At 48.1% G+C, this 20338-nt stretch overlaps 1 protein-coding gene across 1 annotated transcript in view; it reads left to right on the top strand.

Moving 5' to 3' along the window:
• The first annotated feature begins 3710 nt into the window (after window positions 1-3710).
• URB1 (URB1 ribosome biogenesis homolog) overlaps window positions 3711-20338 on the top strand; it is a 2274827-nt gene continuing 2258199 nt past the window's right edge. The window contains exon 1 of the mRNA XM_069636341.1: window positions 3711-3989. Within this exon, the coding sequence (XP_069492442.1) occupies window positions 3857-3989 (133 nt within the window). The 5' untranslated portion in view covers window positions 3711-3856. The remainder of the gene's footprint in view (window positions 3990-20338) is intronic.

The following is a 20338-nucleotide window of genomic DNA, read 5'->3' as shown; positions in this document are numbered from 1 at the left end:
ACGTTTCATTCCTGACCTTGCCAGCATTGCAAGTCCACTCAGAGACTTAACAAAGAAAGACCAGAAGGGGGAATGGACCGCGACTCATCAACAAGCGTTCCAACAAATTAAAGACACTCTGTCCACCTCCACCACCATGGCTTTCTTCAACGTAGAACGGCAGACTGAACTCCTCGTTGATGCCAGCCCGGTTGGCCTGGGAGCAGTGTTAACCCAAACTGACAATGAAGGGAAGGTGTTCCCCATCGCGTTTGCCAGTCGAGCACTCACAAAACCCGAACAAAACTATGCACACATAGAGAAGGAAGCCCTAGCCATCTTGTGGGGGTGCCGTCATTTCAAAGTGTACCTGCTAGGCAAGCAGGCGAAAGTTTTTTCAGATCACAAACCTCTGATACCAATCTTCCGAGGCTCTGCCCCTCATCCGCCTGCACGCATAGAAAAATGGATGCTGCAGCAACAGCCCTACAATATCGAGGTTGAATACCGCCCAGGATCAGACAACCCGGCAGACTACCTGTCCCGACACCCGAGGCCCACTACGGACAATGAACAACGCCATGCGAAGGAAACTGAGGAGCACGTCTGTCATGTAGTCGCCTGCGCGAGACCACGAGCCCTAACCCTGCAAGAAGTGGCGTGCGCGACAGAGGCGGACACCATCCTACAGCACACCACTGCCGCTGTCCAATCCGGGAATTGGAAGAACTACCTCACGTCGATGGCCCAATGCACAACACCGGCACAGGTCAAACTCAGAGCTCTGTTCGGGATCAGGCACAAACTCTCGGTGGCCCCCAAAGGGCTACTGCTAAAAGGACACCGAATCATATTACCTGACTCTCTTGAGGAGAGAGCCCTCCGACTAGCTCACAGTGGACACCAAAGCATCGTCAAGACTACTGCGTACCTCAAGTCCAGGATGTGGATGCCGAACATGCAGCAAAGGGTAGTGGAGCTAGGGGAGTCCTGCGCTGCCTGTCAAGCATCCAGAAGACCAGAAAACCCTGAACCGATTAGCAGTATCCCTAGAAGCTGCAGACGCTGGGATGCAGTCAGCATGGACCACTGCACAATCGCCGGCGAAGGATACCTAGAACACGTAGCATCCACTAAAGCTGAAACCACTATCCTCACGCTAGAGAAGATATTCGCCACACATGGAATTCCGAGAAAGGTGAAGAGCGACAACGGACCATCATTCACCAGTCAGGAACTACGCGAATATTTCAAGGAAGTAAACGTCAAACACCAGCGAATTACCCCAAGATGGCCCCAAGCAAATGGAGATGCTGAACGATTCATGGGGTCACTCAATAAAGTCACCAGGATCGCCAAGGAGCAAGGACGCCCGTGGTTGAAAGCAGTATATCGGTTTTTGAGAACACACAGGCAAACCCCGCACTCCACCACGGGAATCAGCCCAGCTGCTCTCATGCTCGGGGTACCCATACAAGCGGAACTTCCTATACACCCCCAGTGGACAGCCCCAGAACCGGACATCCCAGCAATAGATGCCACGCGGCTGAGGCGAAACGAACAGGAAAGCGTTGCCAGACGAGCTTGCCACAGGGAACTGACCCCGGGGGACACCGTCATCGTCAGAAACCGAGCACCGCCTAAGAAAATGTCTCTCAACTTCGAGCTTCAACCATGGACAGTTAGTACCACCAACCACAGCATGGTCACCGCTACCCGGGGGGGAGAGACAGTAACAAGAAACATATCACACTTCAGGAAAGTACCCCCGGAACTGTGGGAAGAGCATCCAACGCCTCCGAGAGGTGAAGCGGGAACATCACACACACCCCAAATGCCAACATCACCGGGCAGTTTTGTCACACCAAGAGTCTTGGACGGACCACACCCGCAAGAAGAGAGAGCTGAAGCAGAGATTCCCAAGGGGGACACACCCCAAATGCCAACATCACCGGGCAGTTTTGTCACACCAAGAGTCTTGGACGGACCACACCCGCAAGAAGAGAGAGCTGAAGCAGAGATTCCCAAGGGGGACACACCAAGGGAGAGAAGCACCCGGTACCGTCTGAGAGAAAGGCCCAAACCATCGTCCCGCCTCCAAGGATACGTAGTAGACGGAATCTACCGTCAGAAACTCACACCAAGATGAACCCTGAATGCAGTAAGCGAGACCATGTGCATAAAAATGTGTGTCAGTTCATATGTAATACCTGCCCGAAATGTTTGTTGTTGACAGCAATAGAAAATATCTCCAAGTTGGGGAGGAATGTGGTGTCACGTGTCCTGTTACGGCAAGGTCACGTGACACGCTGTGAAAATAAAGGAATCACCGGAACTGGCGGGATGACGCCAGTCCGGGTTTAAGCACCACCCGAATGAGTCGTGTCTCTTCTGTGCTGCGGCCCGCCCCAGCGCAGCGTCGTTGGGCAGGCCTGCCCAAGCTTCAGCGCCAGGCGGAGAACCGCCGCACACAACATCACACCATGCACTTGCACGTTCCCAATGTCACTGGGCCTAGTAAGATCGTTTTGTTCTCCCCTGCTCCCTTCCTTTGCCTTGTCGCGCTCTGAAACACTTGTGTACGAGCGTGATAGAAATAAAATATCAATTCAATTTAATTCAATTGCTCTCAGCCGTCAAAAAGTAAGTCCTTGTCTCTTTTCACTGGCCTTGGCGACTCAAAAGGTTGAGAGGTGTGGTGTATTTTTAATTAAGAGACATTGTTCACTGCTCAGTTTCAATAATATCAGGGCTCAAGTCGAGGGTACATGCGGGGGGACAGAGTCCACCCACTTTTTTCAGAGGGTGGACTCAGTCCCCCCCAGCTAAAATGCGAAACATTAAATGTCCTCTTTGAATTTATGAATTTAAGCCGACCTCAGGATCAAACCAGGTTTGCCGGCCAGAAACTTCACCACTGCACTATATAACCTGATGAAAAATAACAACAAAAGAGAAATGTCCCATTTTGGTACTGCAAGATCCAGGGAAAACATTTGTATTGGTTCTTGTTGTTTAAAACATACAAAGCTTTTAACTTTTTCAGAAACACTATCAGAAGAAAATATCCTTTCTTGGTTTTGTTTGTGTGTTGATTTTATGAAAGGCAAATTCCATTCGCCCTGTGCAATTTGGGTGGTTAGGCAAAGGCATTTTAATGAAATGTGCAAATTTCACCTTGATGCTAATTTCTGGTGATGTCACATCGCATTAAATTTGTTGATGGGTCCCCCCACTTTAAATTTTAGCACTTCACGCTTGAATAATATGTGATAAAGCAAAGGACAATTATTTTTCCAGAAGTGACATCACACAGCTGTGTTCTTAATAAATACGGACAGCAGAAAATTGACAGAAAAAAAGGAGAAATGAATTCCCCCATTGGATTGCATTGCGGCTACAATTATTTTGGGAAGGAGAAAGTAAAAAATTGCAATATTTTTCATTGAAAAATGGGGAGTCCCGGCGAAATTGTATACAGAAGCATTTAAAATGTAAGCATTGAGGAAATGAGCACGGGCCGCATCATGTCGAAATGTTGCTTTTAAGATTGCCTAGCCGTGCAGTGGCTATCGACAGAAGGGGCAGAGCAAGAATTGGAGGCGGGGGAGCAGCACCAATGAAGAGGCCACCGGCCCCATCCCGCCACAGACTAATATGCATGTTCCGTGTTTCCAGCGGACATTGCTTGCTGATGCACAACTTCAGGGGCACAGACTCTGCGTTTCCTGCTCGGGGGATTGTTGTTGGAGATGGACCACTTCCTGTAGTATTAGCCACATGTGTTGCGATTTTGGCAGGCGTACTGTGAAGTGTGGCGCCTCATATCTCCCTGCTGTGTACGAGCTCCGAATAGTGTCTAACTTCCGCGGACACCATGGCCAGCAAAAGAATGAGGGCGGCGAGTACCGGACTTGGGCCGGTCGGCAAGAAACCCAAGAACAGCCAGGAAGAGTTCACCGGCGCGAGTTTCAAAACCCAGTTGAAGAACCCGCAGGAGGCAATGAAAGGTGAGCGAGAACTGAGCGTGTTTCTGTTTTCAGAGTCTAGTGAGAGGGGGGGACTCAATGAGGAGGAAAGGAGCCCCTTACTGGTCAGCACTGAGGGGAAGACTAGCCCAGCACCTAGTTGAAAAGAGGTAAGAGCAACACTACTGCGGGTTGGATGGGGTGGGGACAAACCAGGAGCGATAGAAATGAGAGGGGAAAGCATTTTGGGCTGCAGGGCAGCAGAGAGAATGAGTGTCAGATCAGAAGTGATGATAAAGTGTCAGGGCAGATGGATGAGGATTGTCAGGGCTGCAGGGTATTTGGGCGGATGAGGATTGTCAGGACTGCAGGGCATCTGGGTGGATGAGGACTGCAGGGCATCTGGGCGGTTGAGGATTGCCGGGGCTGTAGGGCATCTGGGCGGTTGAGGATTGCCGGGGCTGTAGGGCATCTGGGCGGTTGAGGATTGCCGGGGCTGTAGGGCATCTGGGCGGTTGAGGATTGCTGGGGCTGTAGGGCATCTGGGCGGTTGAGGATTGCTGGGGCTGTAGGGCATCTGGGCGGTTGAGGATTGCTGGGGCTGTAAGGCATCTGGGCGGTTGAGGATTGCTGGGGCTGCAGGGCACCTGGGCGGTTGAGGATTGTCAGGGAGGCAGGGCACCTGGGCGGTTGAGGATTGTCAGGGAGGCAGGGCACCTGGGCGGTTGAGGATTGTCAGGGAGGCAGGGCACCTGGGCGGTTGAGGATTGTCGGGGAAGCAGGGCACCTGGGCGGTTGAGGATTGTCGGGGCTGCAGGGGATCTGAACAGTTGAGGCTTGTTGGGGCTGCATGGCCCCTGGGCGGATGAGGCTTGTCGGGGCTGCGTGGTCCCTGGGCGAAATGAGGCTTGTCGGGGCTGCGTGGTCCCTGGGCGAAATGAGGCTTGTCGGGGCTGCGTGGTCCCTGGGCGAAATGAGGCTTGTCGGGGCTGCGTGGTCCCTGGGCGAAAAGAGGCTTGTCGGGGCTGCGTGGTCCCTGGGCGAAATGAGGCTTGTCGGGGCTGCGTCGCCCCTGGGCGAAATGAGGCTTGTCGGGGCTGCGTGGCCCCTGGGCGAAATGGGGCTTGTCGGGGCTGCGTGGCCCCTGGGCGGATGGGGCTTGTCGGGGCTGCGTGGCCCCTGGGCGAAATGGGGCTTGTCGGGACTGCGTGGCCCCCGGGCGGATGGTGTTTGTCGGGGCTGCGTGGCCCCTGGGAGGATGGGGCTTGTCGGGGCTGCGTGGCCCCTGGGCGGATGGGGCTTGTCGGGGCTGCTTGGTGTCGCTTGGTACCTGGGTGGATGAGGAGTGTCGTGGTTGCAGGGGACCTGGGCGGATGAGGAGTGTCGTGGTTGCAGGGGACCTGGGCGGATGAGGAGTGTCGTGGTTGCAGGGGACCTGGGCGGATGAGGAGTGTCGTGGTTGCAGGGGACCTGGGCGGATGAGGAGTGTCTGGGCTGTAGGATACTTGGGCGGATGAGGAGTGTCAGGGCACCTAGGCGGCACCTGGGCAGATGAGTGTTGGGGTAGCTGGGCTGATGCTGTTTGTGGATGGAGCAGGTTGGGGCAGCAGATCAGGTGAGAGCACCGGGGTGGGCTACGGCAGCTGCAAGTATGGTATGGCTTGGGGCACCAAGGTGGATGGGCAGGGTGGACAAGCATGAGGTGTTTCATCCATAGCTGAGTGAATGAGGTGTTTCATCCATAGCTGGACATCTGAGGAAGGTCTGGGTAGAAGGGCAGATTGAGTGTTGGGCGGATGAAGTGTGGTGGCAGCTGGATATATGGGGAGTGTCTGGGTCGATGGGAATGTCAGGGCAGGTGGGGATTGTCATAGAAGGGTGGCAGGGGAGGGTCGGGTGGTAGTGTCATGGAAAAATGACCACTGACTATTCTGGTGGTGTCACAACTTTTACGCAATTTTGGAAAAGGATACAGATTGTTAAAGGATACAAAGTCAGCATCCACTTTTGGAACCCCTTCACTCTGGGACGTCCTGGACTATCACCAAGATGGTTCTGGGATATCTTGAACGTGATGTTTGCACAAGACTTTCCCCCCAAGAGCGCAGCCTGTAGAAAGTATACCAACTAACAGGCCAGGGGCTTAAGTGGAAAGGCAGGAGCAGCGACAACAGAGCTAAGGGAACAAAGAAAAGGATAGTTCAAGATAGCAGCCAAAGAGGTACGAAAATACAGCACTTGTTCCTTCCCCCCGTACTTGCCCCCTCTTACCTGCTTAGCAAGATAGGAAGTCCCGTAACCTTAGAGAGTGTAGTAGGAAGTTGACGTGATGATAGAAAATGGAAGTTCCAGTTGAAGGAAGTCTGTGCAATGGTCCACCTAACCGAAACGGCAAGTGTCCAAAATAATCCCCAAGTGTATTCAGCAGAGCGTCCCCAAGTGTAACCAATCCAGGGAGCGACCACCAGAAACAGCAGAGCGTCCGTTTGGTCACTTCAGTATGTAGAGCGTTGTCTTCTTGTGCGGCGGGCAGCGCCGTGGATCTGTCTTTGTATATTTTCTGTGTAATAGTTGAAAGGGAAGGGAAGCAGGAAACTCGTGCAATAGTGATAGCACAATAGAGGGAAGGAAACGTGCGTGGAAGTCTTCAACAGAGAGTAGCACTGAAGGTCTTTTATTCTTGTATGAATCCGAATACCATAACATACGGGAGCAGGCGGAGAACAAATCCGAAATGGGAGCCAGGGGTTCGTTAACCAGGGGAAACAACCGAGGGAGCCAGGAGCCAGAAATTGAAGGGAAAGACGTTCAGAATAGTCCTTGATACAAAGCCGGGTCAGGAATAAAACAGGAATCAGAGTAACAGTAGATCGAGTACTCGAACTGAATAGTCAGTTTTAGGAGCACCCGTTACAGGGACACGCCACACTAAGTACTGGAATCTGTTTCAGAACGCGAGGCACGTTGCGGGCGTTTCACGTGACCGCGAGCAGATGGAATTCTGGACCTTGTAGTGCAGCGGATTCCGTGAGCTGTTAACAGTCTCCAGGGCAGTTTCCACCGGGAAGTAAATACCCGCAAGTGTCCAGAAACAGGAATGCGGGGCATGACAGGTGGATTGATGAACAATGTATTAGTAGAAGGCAAGCAACAGAACAACACACCAACGACAGTACAAGACTTCGACGCAAGTGAGAACCCGCCTCCCTCCACATGCTGTTATCTTATTCCCCCAAAAGAACACCTGCATATCAAAGGAAGGGGAAGTACACACAGGGCAAGCAATGATACTGAAACAACGTTACAAGAAGGGACCAAAGCCCCACTATACAAGTCTTTGATACTAGCTGCATTCTCACATGCTGATAGTGTTATCAGGAAGGACAGCATAAAGTGATATATGTAGTGGAGCTGCATATACTCCTCAGAGGATTACATAAATACAAAGAACCTGCATCAGCTGGAAAACAAGGACAGCATTAGATTTATGGGACTACAGACATCGTTGTGCAGTATCCTCATGTATCATGTGTCTCATAAATTACTTTGGTTGAAATTATATGTCAACCATGTGATGCAACTACATTATTGGATAATTGCGCTTGGTTTCTATGGATCTTGTTCTTGAGTTTCACCTCTTTCGGGTATTTGTTGTTGTTTTATACCTCTTGCATTTCTGGGTGTGATTTTAATTGCTGTGTACAGCATTGAAAGACCAATGCACGATCGAAACATTGTTTTGTACATTTCCATAATTCTGTTTTGTGAAAGAGATTAGATCACCACTTGGTGTTGATACAGTTATTAGGAAAATAGTTTTTGTTATCCATGTGTAATTACTGTACCATGTGAATTAGGGGTCCAGGTTCTTTGTATTTTTGTAATTCATTGTATTGAAGTTGGTTAGGCACCAACTTTCCTCACCTGGACATTTGCTGCAGTTTGTCCTTTAAGTAAAATAGTGTTCCAAGTTCTGATTGCAGTACCTAGCGCAGCTGGTTCATATCTCCGTTCTTCATTTTGTCTAGTTTTACTCCTCAGAGGTGCACGCGCAGTGTGAGGCAGGCGAGCATGCTTACAGCATGATCATTTCCGTATGCTAAAGGCGCTTTTCTTAAGATAGCGTGAGCCTAAAACATACTTACATATGCTAAAAGGGAAACGCATCAAGCGAGAGATGCGGAGGCGAGCACGACTACACACTAGGAAAAGAGCCTTCATCGCAAGGACATGCGCAGCAAAGCCTCAAAAAAGTTGTTTAAACATGGCAGTTTGCAGTTCCTCATCAATATTATAATGCAGCAGTGTGCTAGGCAAGTGTATATATACTTTCCAAATCCAGACTTCCCACACAATTCCCTTCTATGACACCTTCACTACAGTCTCATTACATACATCTTTCGGGGAACAAACTTCACATCCAGGCAAATTATTTCTTCAGGAGCATGACGGTAAAGTACTTGGGCAGTCTGGGTAACTTGCCAGCAGGTGGTGCATGCTCGATAATGGAGACACTTACAAGCCATCATTAGACAGGTCAGACTTAGAATTATGACTAGTGCTATGAGTAAGGTCTGACCAATAGATGCACCATAGGTCCCAATAGACCCTCAATCTAAGACCCAAATGTCCCGGATGCCTCTGTACTTTGTGAAGGAGGCTTACAGTGTGGCGAATGTGGGTAACAATGTCAGTACTAGGTATGAAAGTACAGTACTCATTTTTCGCGATTGCGCAGATACCTCCTTGTGAGGCTAGGTCGATGTCTAAAGCCATACGGTTCTGAAGCACCATGGCTCAGATGGCTACTTGTTCCCGGGATAATAGTCGAGGAGGGCGCTGTGGCATTTGCAATATCCTCTACTAACCATGACAATTTGGTCAAACGTTCTGTTCATCTTGATCCCAAGGGCTGGTATGAGAGATCCTACCCCAGCAACAAAATCTTTTCAGGCAGAGCTTATTCTGGAGCAGGACTGAACTGGAAAGGTTTGAGTATGACGCGCTGCTGGCAGGACATACCTCATGTAACAACTCCCTCCCCAATTAATAGACAGCCAGGGATCATTTTGGCTCCGCAAATGAAATGGGTTCCAGAATATGTGGTGTGAAAATTAAATTAGGGTTGAAGGCAACTGTGACATTATTGATCACTACACTGCAATTTGTAGGTAAGTAATAATGTTATTTGCTAGTTCCCATGAACAGTGCACCTGGATTGGTGTAACATGCAAGACCAGTTGTCAAGGAAGAAAGGTGGAGTGCTGTTGGCTTGATGCGTACTTGGTTTGGTGAGGGGAAATTCGGAGAATCTATAAAACCAAAGTGGGAATGAGCTTCCCTTCTGGGTCTTGGGCCATGGGACTGCGTGACCAAGTTAAGATTCACGACGGAAACGTCCACCCCTCCGCCACCAGCCCTCCCCCCACTGGAAGGGGCGTAGTGCAATAGAGAACTTGGAGAATAAGTCATGAGGCAGGTAGGCACAGACCCAGCAGTCAGTAAGATAGAAAAGATAGGCACACTTGCAGGAGAGCGCAAGTAAGTGTTTTCACTGTGAACCCAGAGATTTGCAGAGGGACCATGGTTTTCATGACAGGTTGCACAAAAAGCAGCAGTCACAGTGAAATGATAATATGTCAGTAATCTGACAATAATGATAACAGAAATATAGCCAGATATAGTGTACGCTAGGGCCAACTCTCAGAAGTCCAGGTTCAAGAATCAGGTCGTGTCACCAGTGCAAAGGTTCATGGCTGGAAGACAAGTGCTGTTCAGTTCCTAAGGGCAGGTGAAGTGCAGGGTACAAGTGAAATAAACTCATCATGCCAGAGCTTTCAGTTGACGATTGTATAAGCCTCATGAAGGCGAGGGTCATTAAAACAACTAGAATGAACAGCAGGGACCATAATTTGCATTTGCACCCAGGGAAGGGCGCTTAGCCAATCAGGTGGCTGGAATAGCAGGCGAGAATAAACATAATCCCCGCCCTCTGTCCCAGCCACCCGAGCCCCTTCCACAGGGAGCTGGCGTCAGCCATCCTTTCTTTTTTTTTTTTTTTTCCCTTTTCATCGAGAGATCGGCTGCGCTAGCAGTGCGGATCAAGAGGACAAGACAAACTCTTTTGTCATATGCATCATAAGCAAGATCTAGAGTATCTTCTAAATCAAGATATTGTTTAAAACGAGTTTGCAAGTTTAAACTATCTTAAAAACGAGCCGCGCTGTCAAGCGTGTGCTCGCGCTGACATAGCATCTAAGTAATAAGCCGATCCCGTACTTAGATACTCTAGATCTTGCTTATGATGCATATGACAAGAGTTTGTCTTGTCCTTGGCCCCTAGGTAACAGGCTGCCACGACCACCGTGTACCTAAAAACCCTAAGTACCAGTCTACTACCAAACATGGATAGGGTAAGATAACTATCCCCTCATTTTTCTGGTACCGAGTGAACATGCAGTTTTACTATCCAGAGAGAATTTGAAATGGGAACTGTATCCCCTGTTTCCCTTCCCTCCTGTCATCCCTACAGGTGTTGAGCAACAACCTTTGCAGACCACGCTGCATATAAAGTCAATAAGGCACGCAGGCTGGCGCCTTCCACATTGGAGAATGTGGCCTTATTCCACAGAAACCGGTCGGGATCAGAACATTCTAATCTAGTGCAGACCAACAACCTCGCAGTTTAAGACTGTTCTTGTTCTTTTATATCCCCTGCAAAAAAGACTGAGAGGGATATAGTATCTAAACTCAAAACAGAGTAACCCAATGAAGAATTGTATTTTAAACCTGCACCTGCTAATCAAAGAAACCCTAATAAGGAGGTTATAAGGGACCAACAATGTTGAATCCTACACTTTCAAAAGGGACTCTCATCACTGGGAGAGGCACCGAAGGTGCCACATTCTTGGCTCCACTCCGGCCAGATGTCTGACATGTGTGACGGCTTCTACATAATTTATCTACATCAGACCCCATTTTAGGCCAGTAGAAATAAAGAGAAATCCTTTCTTTGGTCTTCTTAAAGCTTAAGTGACCAGCCAAAGGAATCTCATGGGCTAACTGTAGAAACTGAGGTCTCCCCTCCTGAGGCACTACAAGTCTTCTGAAGTCCCCTGGGGTAGACTCAGTAGATTCACTGTAGAGGAGGCCATCCTCCCAGTACAACCTGTGCTTCCCTGGCTCTTACCCTTCCAGCTGGGAAGCTGCCTGTTGGCAAGGTACTTCAAGAGTAGGACACTCTCTTTGACCTCTGCTGAAGTCTGCCCTACAGGGGCCACCTTCTGCAAGCAAAGTCTGCAGCTCAGGATGATCTTTAGGATCCAGATCTCCAACAGGGGGAAGGTCTTCTTCCAGTGGTGTCATCCGTAGCTGATTCAACCTCTTCTGGTTGGACCTCCGCCTCAGTGGGTGGAGGAGTCACTCGTGTGACTTTGGACTGTCCTCTCGCGGATGTCCTGGTTTGATGTACAGGAGTGCTATCTTTCTTGTTTCCTGAGACCTTGGGTTTCCCCTTTGTCTCTTTCTTCTTGGAAATAGAAGTTGACTCTTCCTGTGGACTGGGTGTTATAGGTTCTCCTGTAATAACCCACTGAGAGTCATTCAAAGTGAGCTCTCTGGCCCTCCTAGTCTGCTCCTGCTTCCTTGGGAGGCCTGGGGGTGCTTGATACAGCTCCAAGAGTTTTTGAAGTCATTCCTCGGCAGGACTCTCCCAGGCACCTCACTTTGCACACTGAATGGTATTCTTACAGTCATATTGTTGCACTGGGTGAGAGCTGGTAGTATTGGAACTGGTATCCAGTTATATTTTTGAAGCACATTTTGGACATGCCATTTTGTCGACACAAAAAAGCAGAAAAAAGAAATTCCGAATGTATTTTTTATTTTATGTTTTATTTTTGTTTCGTTAGTAAAAAAAAAAGTGTCGATTAAAAAAAAAAAAAAACGGGTTTGGGGGGAGCCCCCCACATTAACAAAAAAAAAAACATTTTACATTTTTTTTCTCTGCATTTTCGTGTCGACAAAATGGCATTTCGAAAATGTGACGTTCGAAAATGTCACTATAAACCATTGGAACCATATGGATAGGGCCTCCAGCAAGCTTAGTGGGGCCTTTGGGTGCCTTTAGCAACACCCTCTGGTTTGAAAAATGTTTCATCCACCACTGTGATGCTGGCCCCAGTGTCTCTAATGGCAGGGGTCTCCTGACCATTTACACGTACACTGTCCTTGTAGTGTTCTTTTGTGTTATCTGGTATAGAGTTTTACACATCTACATTCTGTTGTTCCCACAGACCCAGGGACACTAAAGAAACACTAGCAGAGACTCCAATGGGGTCTTCAGCCAATAGTTGAAAGTTTCCACTTGCCATATGTACTTCTCCCTCAGGGATGAAGGCTAAGGAGGCAGTGTGGACCCCTGAAGGTTTACCCTTACATCTGGGACCCCCTTTCACATGGTCAGTTGAACCACAAGCATAACATTTTCCAAATGTTGTGACAAATGGGGGCTTCTGACAAATTGACACCAGAGGTTTCACTAGACTGACCTGGTTTCCCAAATGGCTTACCCTTCTTATGTTTGTGGCCCTCTTTTGGATGGGAGGTTTTAGAATTCTCTTTGTTATCTTTCTTGTGCTGCTTCCCCTCATCCTTTTTGTGAGTGGCACCAGAATCCTTGTGAGTAGCCCTGTTGGCAACCCACAAGTCAGCAGCTTTTGCTAGCTTCTTGGGATCAATCTCTTTTGAGTCAGCCAAGTGCTGTCTCAGCTCAGGAGAGCAGGCATCAAAAATAAATTCCAACAAAAATAGATTGTTCATTCCTTCAAAGGAGTTCACTCTGTAACCCTTAACCCAACCATCCTACCTTTTTCAAACATTCACACACCCAGGTAGCCAAGGGGTACCATCAGTCTTTTTGAGGGTCCTAAACCTCTAAAGATACTGGGAAGGAGTTTTCCCAAATCTAGCTATCAAAGCTACCTTCACATTTTCATACTCCAATCTTTCAAGTTCCCCCACCTCCATTACAGCATCACTTGCAACCTGAGGGGCCTAGACAAAAGCCAAGGAATGAACTGATTCCCTGTTAAACCCTGAATCCTATTCCTATCTTCAAAAGAACCCAATCAATCGAAAATATCAAGTTTCACATCATACATACTCACTGCTTCTTTATGCATGCAAGGTCTCTTTGGACTGGAAGACCTAGAAGACTCTGGGATAGAAACATTTTCAAGAGCCAATTACTTCATTTCAAGAGCATGTTGCATTTCCATTTCTCTTAGTTTGATGTCCTGATGTTTTGGTTTCAGATTGGATTTGTAATCTTTTGAACTCTAACTGAAGTCTCGTTCTCTCGAGACACACATTCTGGACTCAGTGATGGACCTTGTGGGGTCCCTGTGGATACAGTTTGAGGGATAAGGGCCTGTTGAGGTAAAGAGGGGCTCTCTTCCGGAGACTTCTGACTCTTCAACAATACTAGAGTTAGACTATGAATTATCCTCATTATCATTTTCCACATTTCCTGGGTTAGTAGGTGTGATAGGCCTGCTACCCAGACTTTGATTATTCAACTATCTTGCAATTTCTTTTTTCTTTCCTTTAACAGGGAGATTCCTGATTTTACACATTTCTTTCAGTTGCTCTACTGTTAAAATGATCAGGGCTTCCTGCCTGAAGTTATCCATATCTGGCATGTTACAATTGCTTTTCTAGTGGAGCTTAGCCTTGTGAAGGTTTTTAGTTGAACAAAAGCAAATTCTTAGTGTAACAACTCTACATTATATCCTCACTGCCTGCCACCAGTGTTAGGCAAAGATTGTATGCAGTACCCTTAGGGTGCATAACAACAACTCTGACTACAGGTGATAGGAAACCCAATGTTTGGTATAAGCTTGTACTAAACAGTTTGGTAGCGTGTTGAGCAGCCAGGCTTATCTCGAGAAGGGTCAATGTGAGCTGTAGGGGAGTTGAGCAGAGATTCACAGTGACAAGTATTCAAATGAACACTGACACACAAGGTTTCTTGAATACACAATTATTAATTTATTTATCAGCCAGTTAGAATAAGCCTTCCTCAGAAGGGAGCAATATAAAAATCAACACACAAATATACTTCAATACTATACACTCTTAGTTTCTAAATCAGTAAAGGCCCTTTTGGGATGGCCCACAGTCACAACCTACACCCTCAGGTGACTTCAATAGCTAGGGTGCTGGGTTACTGTATGCATTTACAATACTATTAGAAGTTGGTAAAAGGAAAAGGTTTTTAGAACAAACAAGAGACCACAAATATTCCTAAGCAGGCAAATACTTTTGGATCCCCTGAGCAGAGTCATTCAGTATAATGGAGCTTGGGGAGGGGGCGGTCGTTGGCTGGGGGCAGTGTGGCCCAGAGATCGGTGGTTGGTTGCTGCGGGGAGGGACAGATCAGAGGTGGGACTTGTGCTGGTTTTTTCTTTGCTGAGGATTCCCGGCCTGACGGTGGGGGGTGTTCGTGGGCGTGTGAGTCCGTGCCGGACCCATGCTGGAGAACAACAGTTACAGGTAAGTAACTTGTTCCATCTCTCCTTTACCAACGCACTCTCCGCGGTCCAATCAATTGTTATATCAAGACTGGACTACGCAAACCCCCTATACCTCGGAATCCACGCCTACCAACTGAATAAACTCCAAAGGGCACAAAACGCGGCAGCCAAAATGCTACTTGCGCTTGGCCCAAGAGACCATCTCCTCAGCCCTTAAGACACTGCACTGGCTTCCTGTAGCGCGCAGGGTGACCTTCAAAACCTTATGCATCTCCCATCGAGCACTGCATAAAACCAGACCTCAATATCTTCAAGACAAGCTAAAACCCTATCACCCCCCACGCACCCTAAGATCAAGCTCAGCCGGCCTCCTAGTCATACCCAAGACAAACTCAGGTTAGGTGGATCATCATTCTCGGCCTTGGCCCCCACGCTATGGAACTCACTCCCACCCCACATCCGCCTAACTGAGGATTTAACTTCTTTCTGCAAACTGCTGAAAACCTGGCTCTTCCCCTAAAATCAACCCATACCAAACTAACCCAAACAGACTAACAGCATCTCAATGACACCGATCCAACAAACTACCTGAAGCAAAGAAATTGACAGCCAGTAAACCCCTAATATAAACTAAAAGGACAAATAGAATTAACCGAATAAAATAGATCAAAACAATGAAGTGGCTAATGAGAATAAATCATACGGAAACAGTAAAGAGACTTAAACTCCTGAAATGGACATAATGCAAGAGGAGCGAATGAAATGAATGGCGTGGGTGAAATAGTTAGAATAGATGAAGCGTGTGGACCAGATGAATGCGTTGAGTGGAAGAACAGATGACTATATCATTTGAATGAGTGTCTAAATCGAATGAATATGTAAATTGGATGAGTGTATAGAATGGATGATCAGGTTGAGCGGTTGGGTGTGAAGAGGGATAAATGCACAGTTCACCTGGGTGTACAGAGCACCTGGGTAGATGGAACAGGATCACTGCGTATTAGCGAATGACTTTATAAAGCTGATGAGTGCACATTGCTGTTGAATGCGTGGGGACCGGATGAGTGCGGATGAGTTTGGGGAGCGGGCGAGTGCACAGGGCGATGGTGAGTTTGGGGAGCGGGTGAGTGCGCAGGGCGCTGGTGAGTTTGGGGAGCGGGCGAGTGCGAAGGACACTGGTGAGTTCGGGGAGCGGTCAAGTGCGGAGAGCATGTGATTGCGTAGGTTGGATGAATTCGTAGAGCAGATGAAGGTATGGTGCATACGAGGGGATAAAGCGGACAAATGCCTAGAGCAGAGGAGTTAAATAGACGGGGTGAGTCCGCAGAATGGATAAGCATGTAGAACGGATGAGTGCGGGGAACTGGTGGATGAGCAGAGCGGGATGGATGAGCTGAGCAGAAGAATGTATCGAGTGGAGGGCCGCATAGAACAGACTAGTATATAGAGCAGACGAGTGCATATGAGCGAAAGAGGGCATATGAAAAATGGGGTGCGTAGAGGGGCTGAGTGCATAGAGTGCATAGATGGGGCGAGTGCATTGAGGGGGCGGATGCTTAGAGCCGATGAGTGAGCAAAACAGGTAAATACATTGTGAGGGCATAAAGAGGACGAGTGCCTAGAGTGAACGAGTGCCCAGAGTGGAACTGACCTGTTACTAGAGTGGACGAGTTGCGCAGAGATACTGAATGCGTAGAGTGGATGGAACGAGTGAAATGGAGCGCGTGGAGCAGACAAGAGTGCATGCGTGGGGCGGACTGGAGCACGTGGGGCGGACTGGAGCGTGCAGAGCGGACTGGAGCGCATGAGTGCGTCGAGCGAACCGGAGTGTGTGGAGCCGATTGGGATGCATGGAGTGGATAGGAGTGCATGGAACGGACTGGAGCGCATAGAACTGCGTGACCTATATAGTATGGTTTGGAATGCAGAGAACGTTTTGAGAGAGCTTATAACACATCACATCACACCACCACGCTTACTCTCCTCTCTACACCACCACTCAACTAGAACACAGAGATACTATGACACCATTCGGTATAACTGTTCTCATACTAACATCCGCCGCATACTCCACAGCACTAAGTAAAACACTGCTGGTTACATGGCACCCCCTCCCCCAGCCAGGCGTTCTCCTCAGGCATAACGCAGCCACACTCGGTCTGGATAAATCCTGCCAGAACGAACACATACGCCTGATCTCTCAACCACCACACCTACCGCTAAGAAGCAGCTATTACACGAATACCGCACCAGCTGCACACATAGCCGGTGCTCACACGCACCTTTAACTCTCTCTACTGATCTGAACTTCGGTTCCCAAGGGCGTTCAACCTACCAGCGCCTTCAGACCACACCAATGGTATATAGGGCGCTATATAAATGCAAAATAACATAACATAACAGGCTAGGCCAAATTCAATGGGCAAAAGTCTTATATAGGATTAAGCACCTCTGGTAGGTAAGTAGAAAAGTCTTTGCACAATATTTTAGAAGTCTTTGAAGAAAAGAAGAATCAAATGTAGGGCCACAATCTGACTAGACCTGTGAGTAGTAGAAGATGCAAGCAACTCTACAACAAGAGGTGAGTTCTCTCAGACCTTTACAGTACCTTTTGTATTGAAGACAAAGGGCAGCAGATGTCTTCTGTTCCTGAGCAGCGCTGCAGAGCTCACTGTTCCTGTGCCTCATTCGTGGGGACAAGAGGGAGAACTTCTGGGGACTCCTGCACTTTAATGGGACAGTCACCACTCGCAACCGGCAATCCTTCCAACAAGTGGCACTTCGGCGTTTCAGCTCCTCGCCACTACCGCACATGGCAACACTGCGGTTTCTGGCTGTCGAGGTGCACTTTCCTTGCTTCTGGGGTCCCGCACTCTTGGCCAACTGAAAAGCAGCGCACACAATCTGGTGTTCCTCTCCCTGGCTATTCGGTTTCCAGCATCAACTCTGTGGAAAAGCAACCAGCTCATAGAGAATGTCCAGGTGGCTTACTTTGGAGTTGATTGGTCCCCCAACTCAAGGGGAGAAGTCGTCATTGCAGGGGCTTCTGTCGATAGGAATTTGGAGTTTCAGCACAGCAGCAGGGCTTCACTGGGCAAACCAATGGTCCAGGAGTTGCAGCAGGCGTCCTCTTCAAGTTCTTCTTCTATTCCTTCGTCCATTGGTCGACTCTGCCTTCCAAGCCAAAAGCCTTGCCTTTTATTTAGTTCCCTCCCATTCATTCCAGCCTAGCTCTCACTCAGCCAGCATGGTGGCTGTCCTTGCCGGACAGTCAGCCGGCCAATCACTATAGAGTGCATTTGGGTCTCCTAGGAGACTAAGCACAGGGCGTTTCGGGCCCTCCCTCACTTCCGGCCCACCCCAGACAACCTGGAGCCAGAGGCGGGCTTCACTCATGAATCCCACCAAAGGCAAATCGAACAAAGGGACCAAACATGGTAGTAAATCTCAAGAAGGATCTCTCCACCAAGAAATGGCAAAAAATGAAGACTGGGGCTAATTTGACAAAAATGGCACCCATGGGTGCTTTACTGCAGCTGCGAACGCAGCCCGCGCTAAATGCACACTACGGTAGTTAAAATTAAACCACTGCCACCAGCCATTGAGTGAGGAAAGGGTAACATAAAAATGTTACACGAGAAACTAGACAAAGGGGATACTAGGTAACCCCTCCAGCACCCTATTGTAAGATAGTGTGTGCAGAGTCTAGAAAGTTACAATGTAAGTAAAGCCAATTTCACTTTACTGGTCCGGGAAACAGTAGCTTATCCCAGAGAAGGTATTTAAACCTTGGGAAATCTGAAAGACTTCTCTGTGCCACTGCACTGAAGGTGCTGTGTGACACAATGTAAAAGATGATGCCTATAGAGTTTGTCAGGCTCCATAACCAAAAGAAACCCAAATCTCAGAAATCACATTAAAATACATGAGAGAGTGGGGGAAAAAGGGTCTCACTCTCTCCAGGTTAAAAAAAAAAATCAAGTCCTCAAAATCCAGGAAAGTTGCTGGGGGTCTCTAAGGTGGAGGGAATTGGCACATTTATGAGAATTCTCCCCAACAGTGTCCCCACTCCCATAGAGTCCTATGGGACTTTCTGGGGATTAACGAAATTACTGGCACCTGATTTCCCGGCCACCGGGCTTGGAATAGCCTGGTGGCACCAGGAAGCCAGGTGGCAGTAATATTTTACGGGTCATTAATAGATCGTTCAGTCCATTTACTTTTTGAGGAATTTTACCAAGAAAAATAATCTAATTGATTCTTAATAATCATCAGGTGACGAATGGAATAGCATTTCCCTCCATGAATTTGCAATATTCCCAGATGTGATACTGGGGTTCACCCCTACCGATCTTAAGGCACTTTGCTATTCCCTTTTTATTTCCATGCATGCGCACACCAGATGTTCAACTGTCTCAATATCGTGTTCACCACACAGTCTTGAAGTGCACAGTCTTCTAATCCATCCCGTTCAAGGGCCCAAAAATCTCAAGCGTATTGACAAGATTACATTTAAGCCTTGTGTATTCCATGCATAGATGTGAGTTGGGAAAGGCATGAGTATATTGGCCAGATAAGGTAGTGTAATGCCGACCATTTAGAAAATTTTCACTAGTAGCTTTAGTTGCTAGATCATCCAAAGGTGATCTTTGTCAAGGTCTATCAAATAGTCCCAAATTTGTATTTTTTATTAATATACATTCAGCCAATATGACTTTGTGTATATATATATATAATTTTATTTTAAAGCAATTTTATTGATTTATTCAAACAAAAACAATACAAACCAAACATGCAGTGCATGTATCAACAGTGCAATTGTTCATCAATTTATTTCGGTCACTGCTCCCCTTATCCAACCCTCCCTTACGAGCCTATTTGTTCCACGCACTCTGTACCTGCCTCGCGTGGTGGGGTCTCATGTTCCGTGGATCCTGTCAGGTCTTGTACCGTTCCAAACAATTCCGCTATTAATGATCTCAATGCTATCAGGGTTCCCGCCTCCTCTCACCCTACAGTGCTCGCCTCTTGCCATACCATGGTTTCTGCCTCCGCCCATTTCTGCAACTCCTTCCTCCACCCGTGGCTTGTGACATGTCTTCCATCCCATGGCAATCCTTCTTTTTGCGAGCACATATGCTAGAGCTTCCAATTTGCTAACATGCTTAAGTTTCTGCGATCTGGGGTACCCCCCAAGCAAGCAGGCCCAAGCTGTATTTACAACCATTGTGACCCCCTTTTCCTCTAGTTTCTGTGCTACTGCACCCCAGAAACGCTCAATTACTGGGCATGACCAGAACATGTGTACCATGCCAGCCTTTTCTTCGTCCCATTTGGGACATGCTTGTCTCCCAGCATTTTCGAACCTAGATATCCTTGCGGGTGTCATATATGCCCTATGTGTGATATATAGCTGTATCTGTTTTAGTCTCGCATTCCTTGACACCTTCTTGTGGTATCCCAAACCACGTTCCCACATCCTGTCCTCTAACGGGGCACTCACTACCGCTTCCCAGTCTAGTCTCAATTGTGTTAACTCCTTCCCGACCTTAGACATCATCATCATCTCGTACAGTCTGGAGATCTCATGCCCCCCCCCCCTCCGTTATATCATATATCATGTCTACAGTAGCATCTGGTTCTTCCTCCAGTACCGTTTCAGGCCATGTTCTCCTAATTCTCTGCACCATTCTGTGATATGTAATACACTGGCCCGTGTGTAACCGCATTTCCTCCCCCAGCACTTCAAAATCTATGATGGTCCCCTCCCACCAGATATCTCCCATTGTCACTACCCCCAGCGACTCCCAGTGGTTACTGATCCTCAGCTGCTTATCTCCCCCTGCCAGTGCAACT

This window comes from Ambystoma mexicanum, chromosome 7p (genome assembly GCF_040938575.1).
Source record: "Ambystoma mexicanum isolate Mex_15411 chromosome 7p, UKY_AmexF1_1, whole genome shotgun sequence".
Lineage (NCBI taxonomy): Eukaryota > Metazoa > Chordata > Amphibia > Caudata > Ambystomatidae > Ambystoma > Ambystoma mexicanum.
The sequence above is the reverse complement of the archived record's forward strand: the minus strand, read 5'-3'. Positions and strand labels throughout refer to the sequence as shown.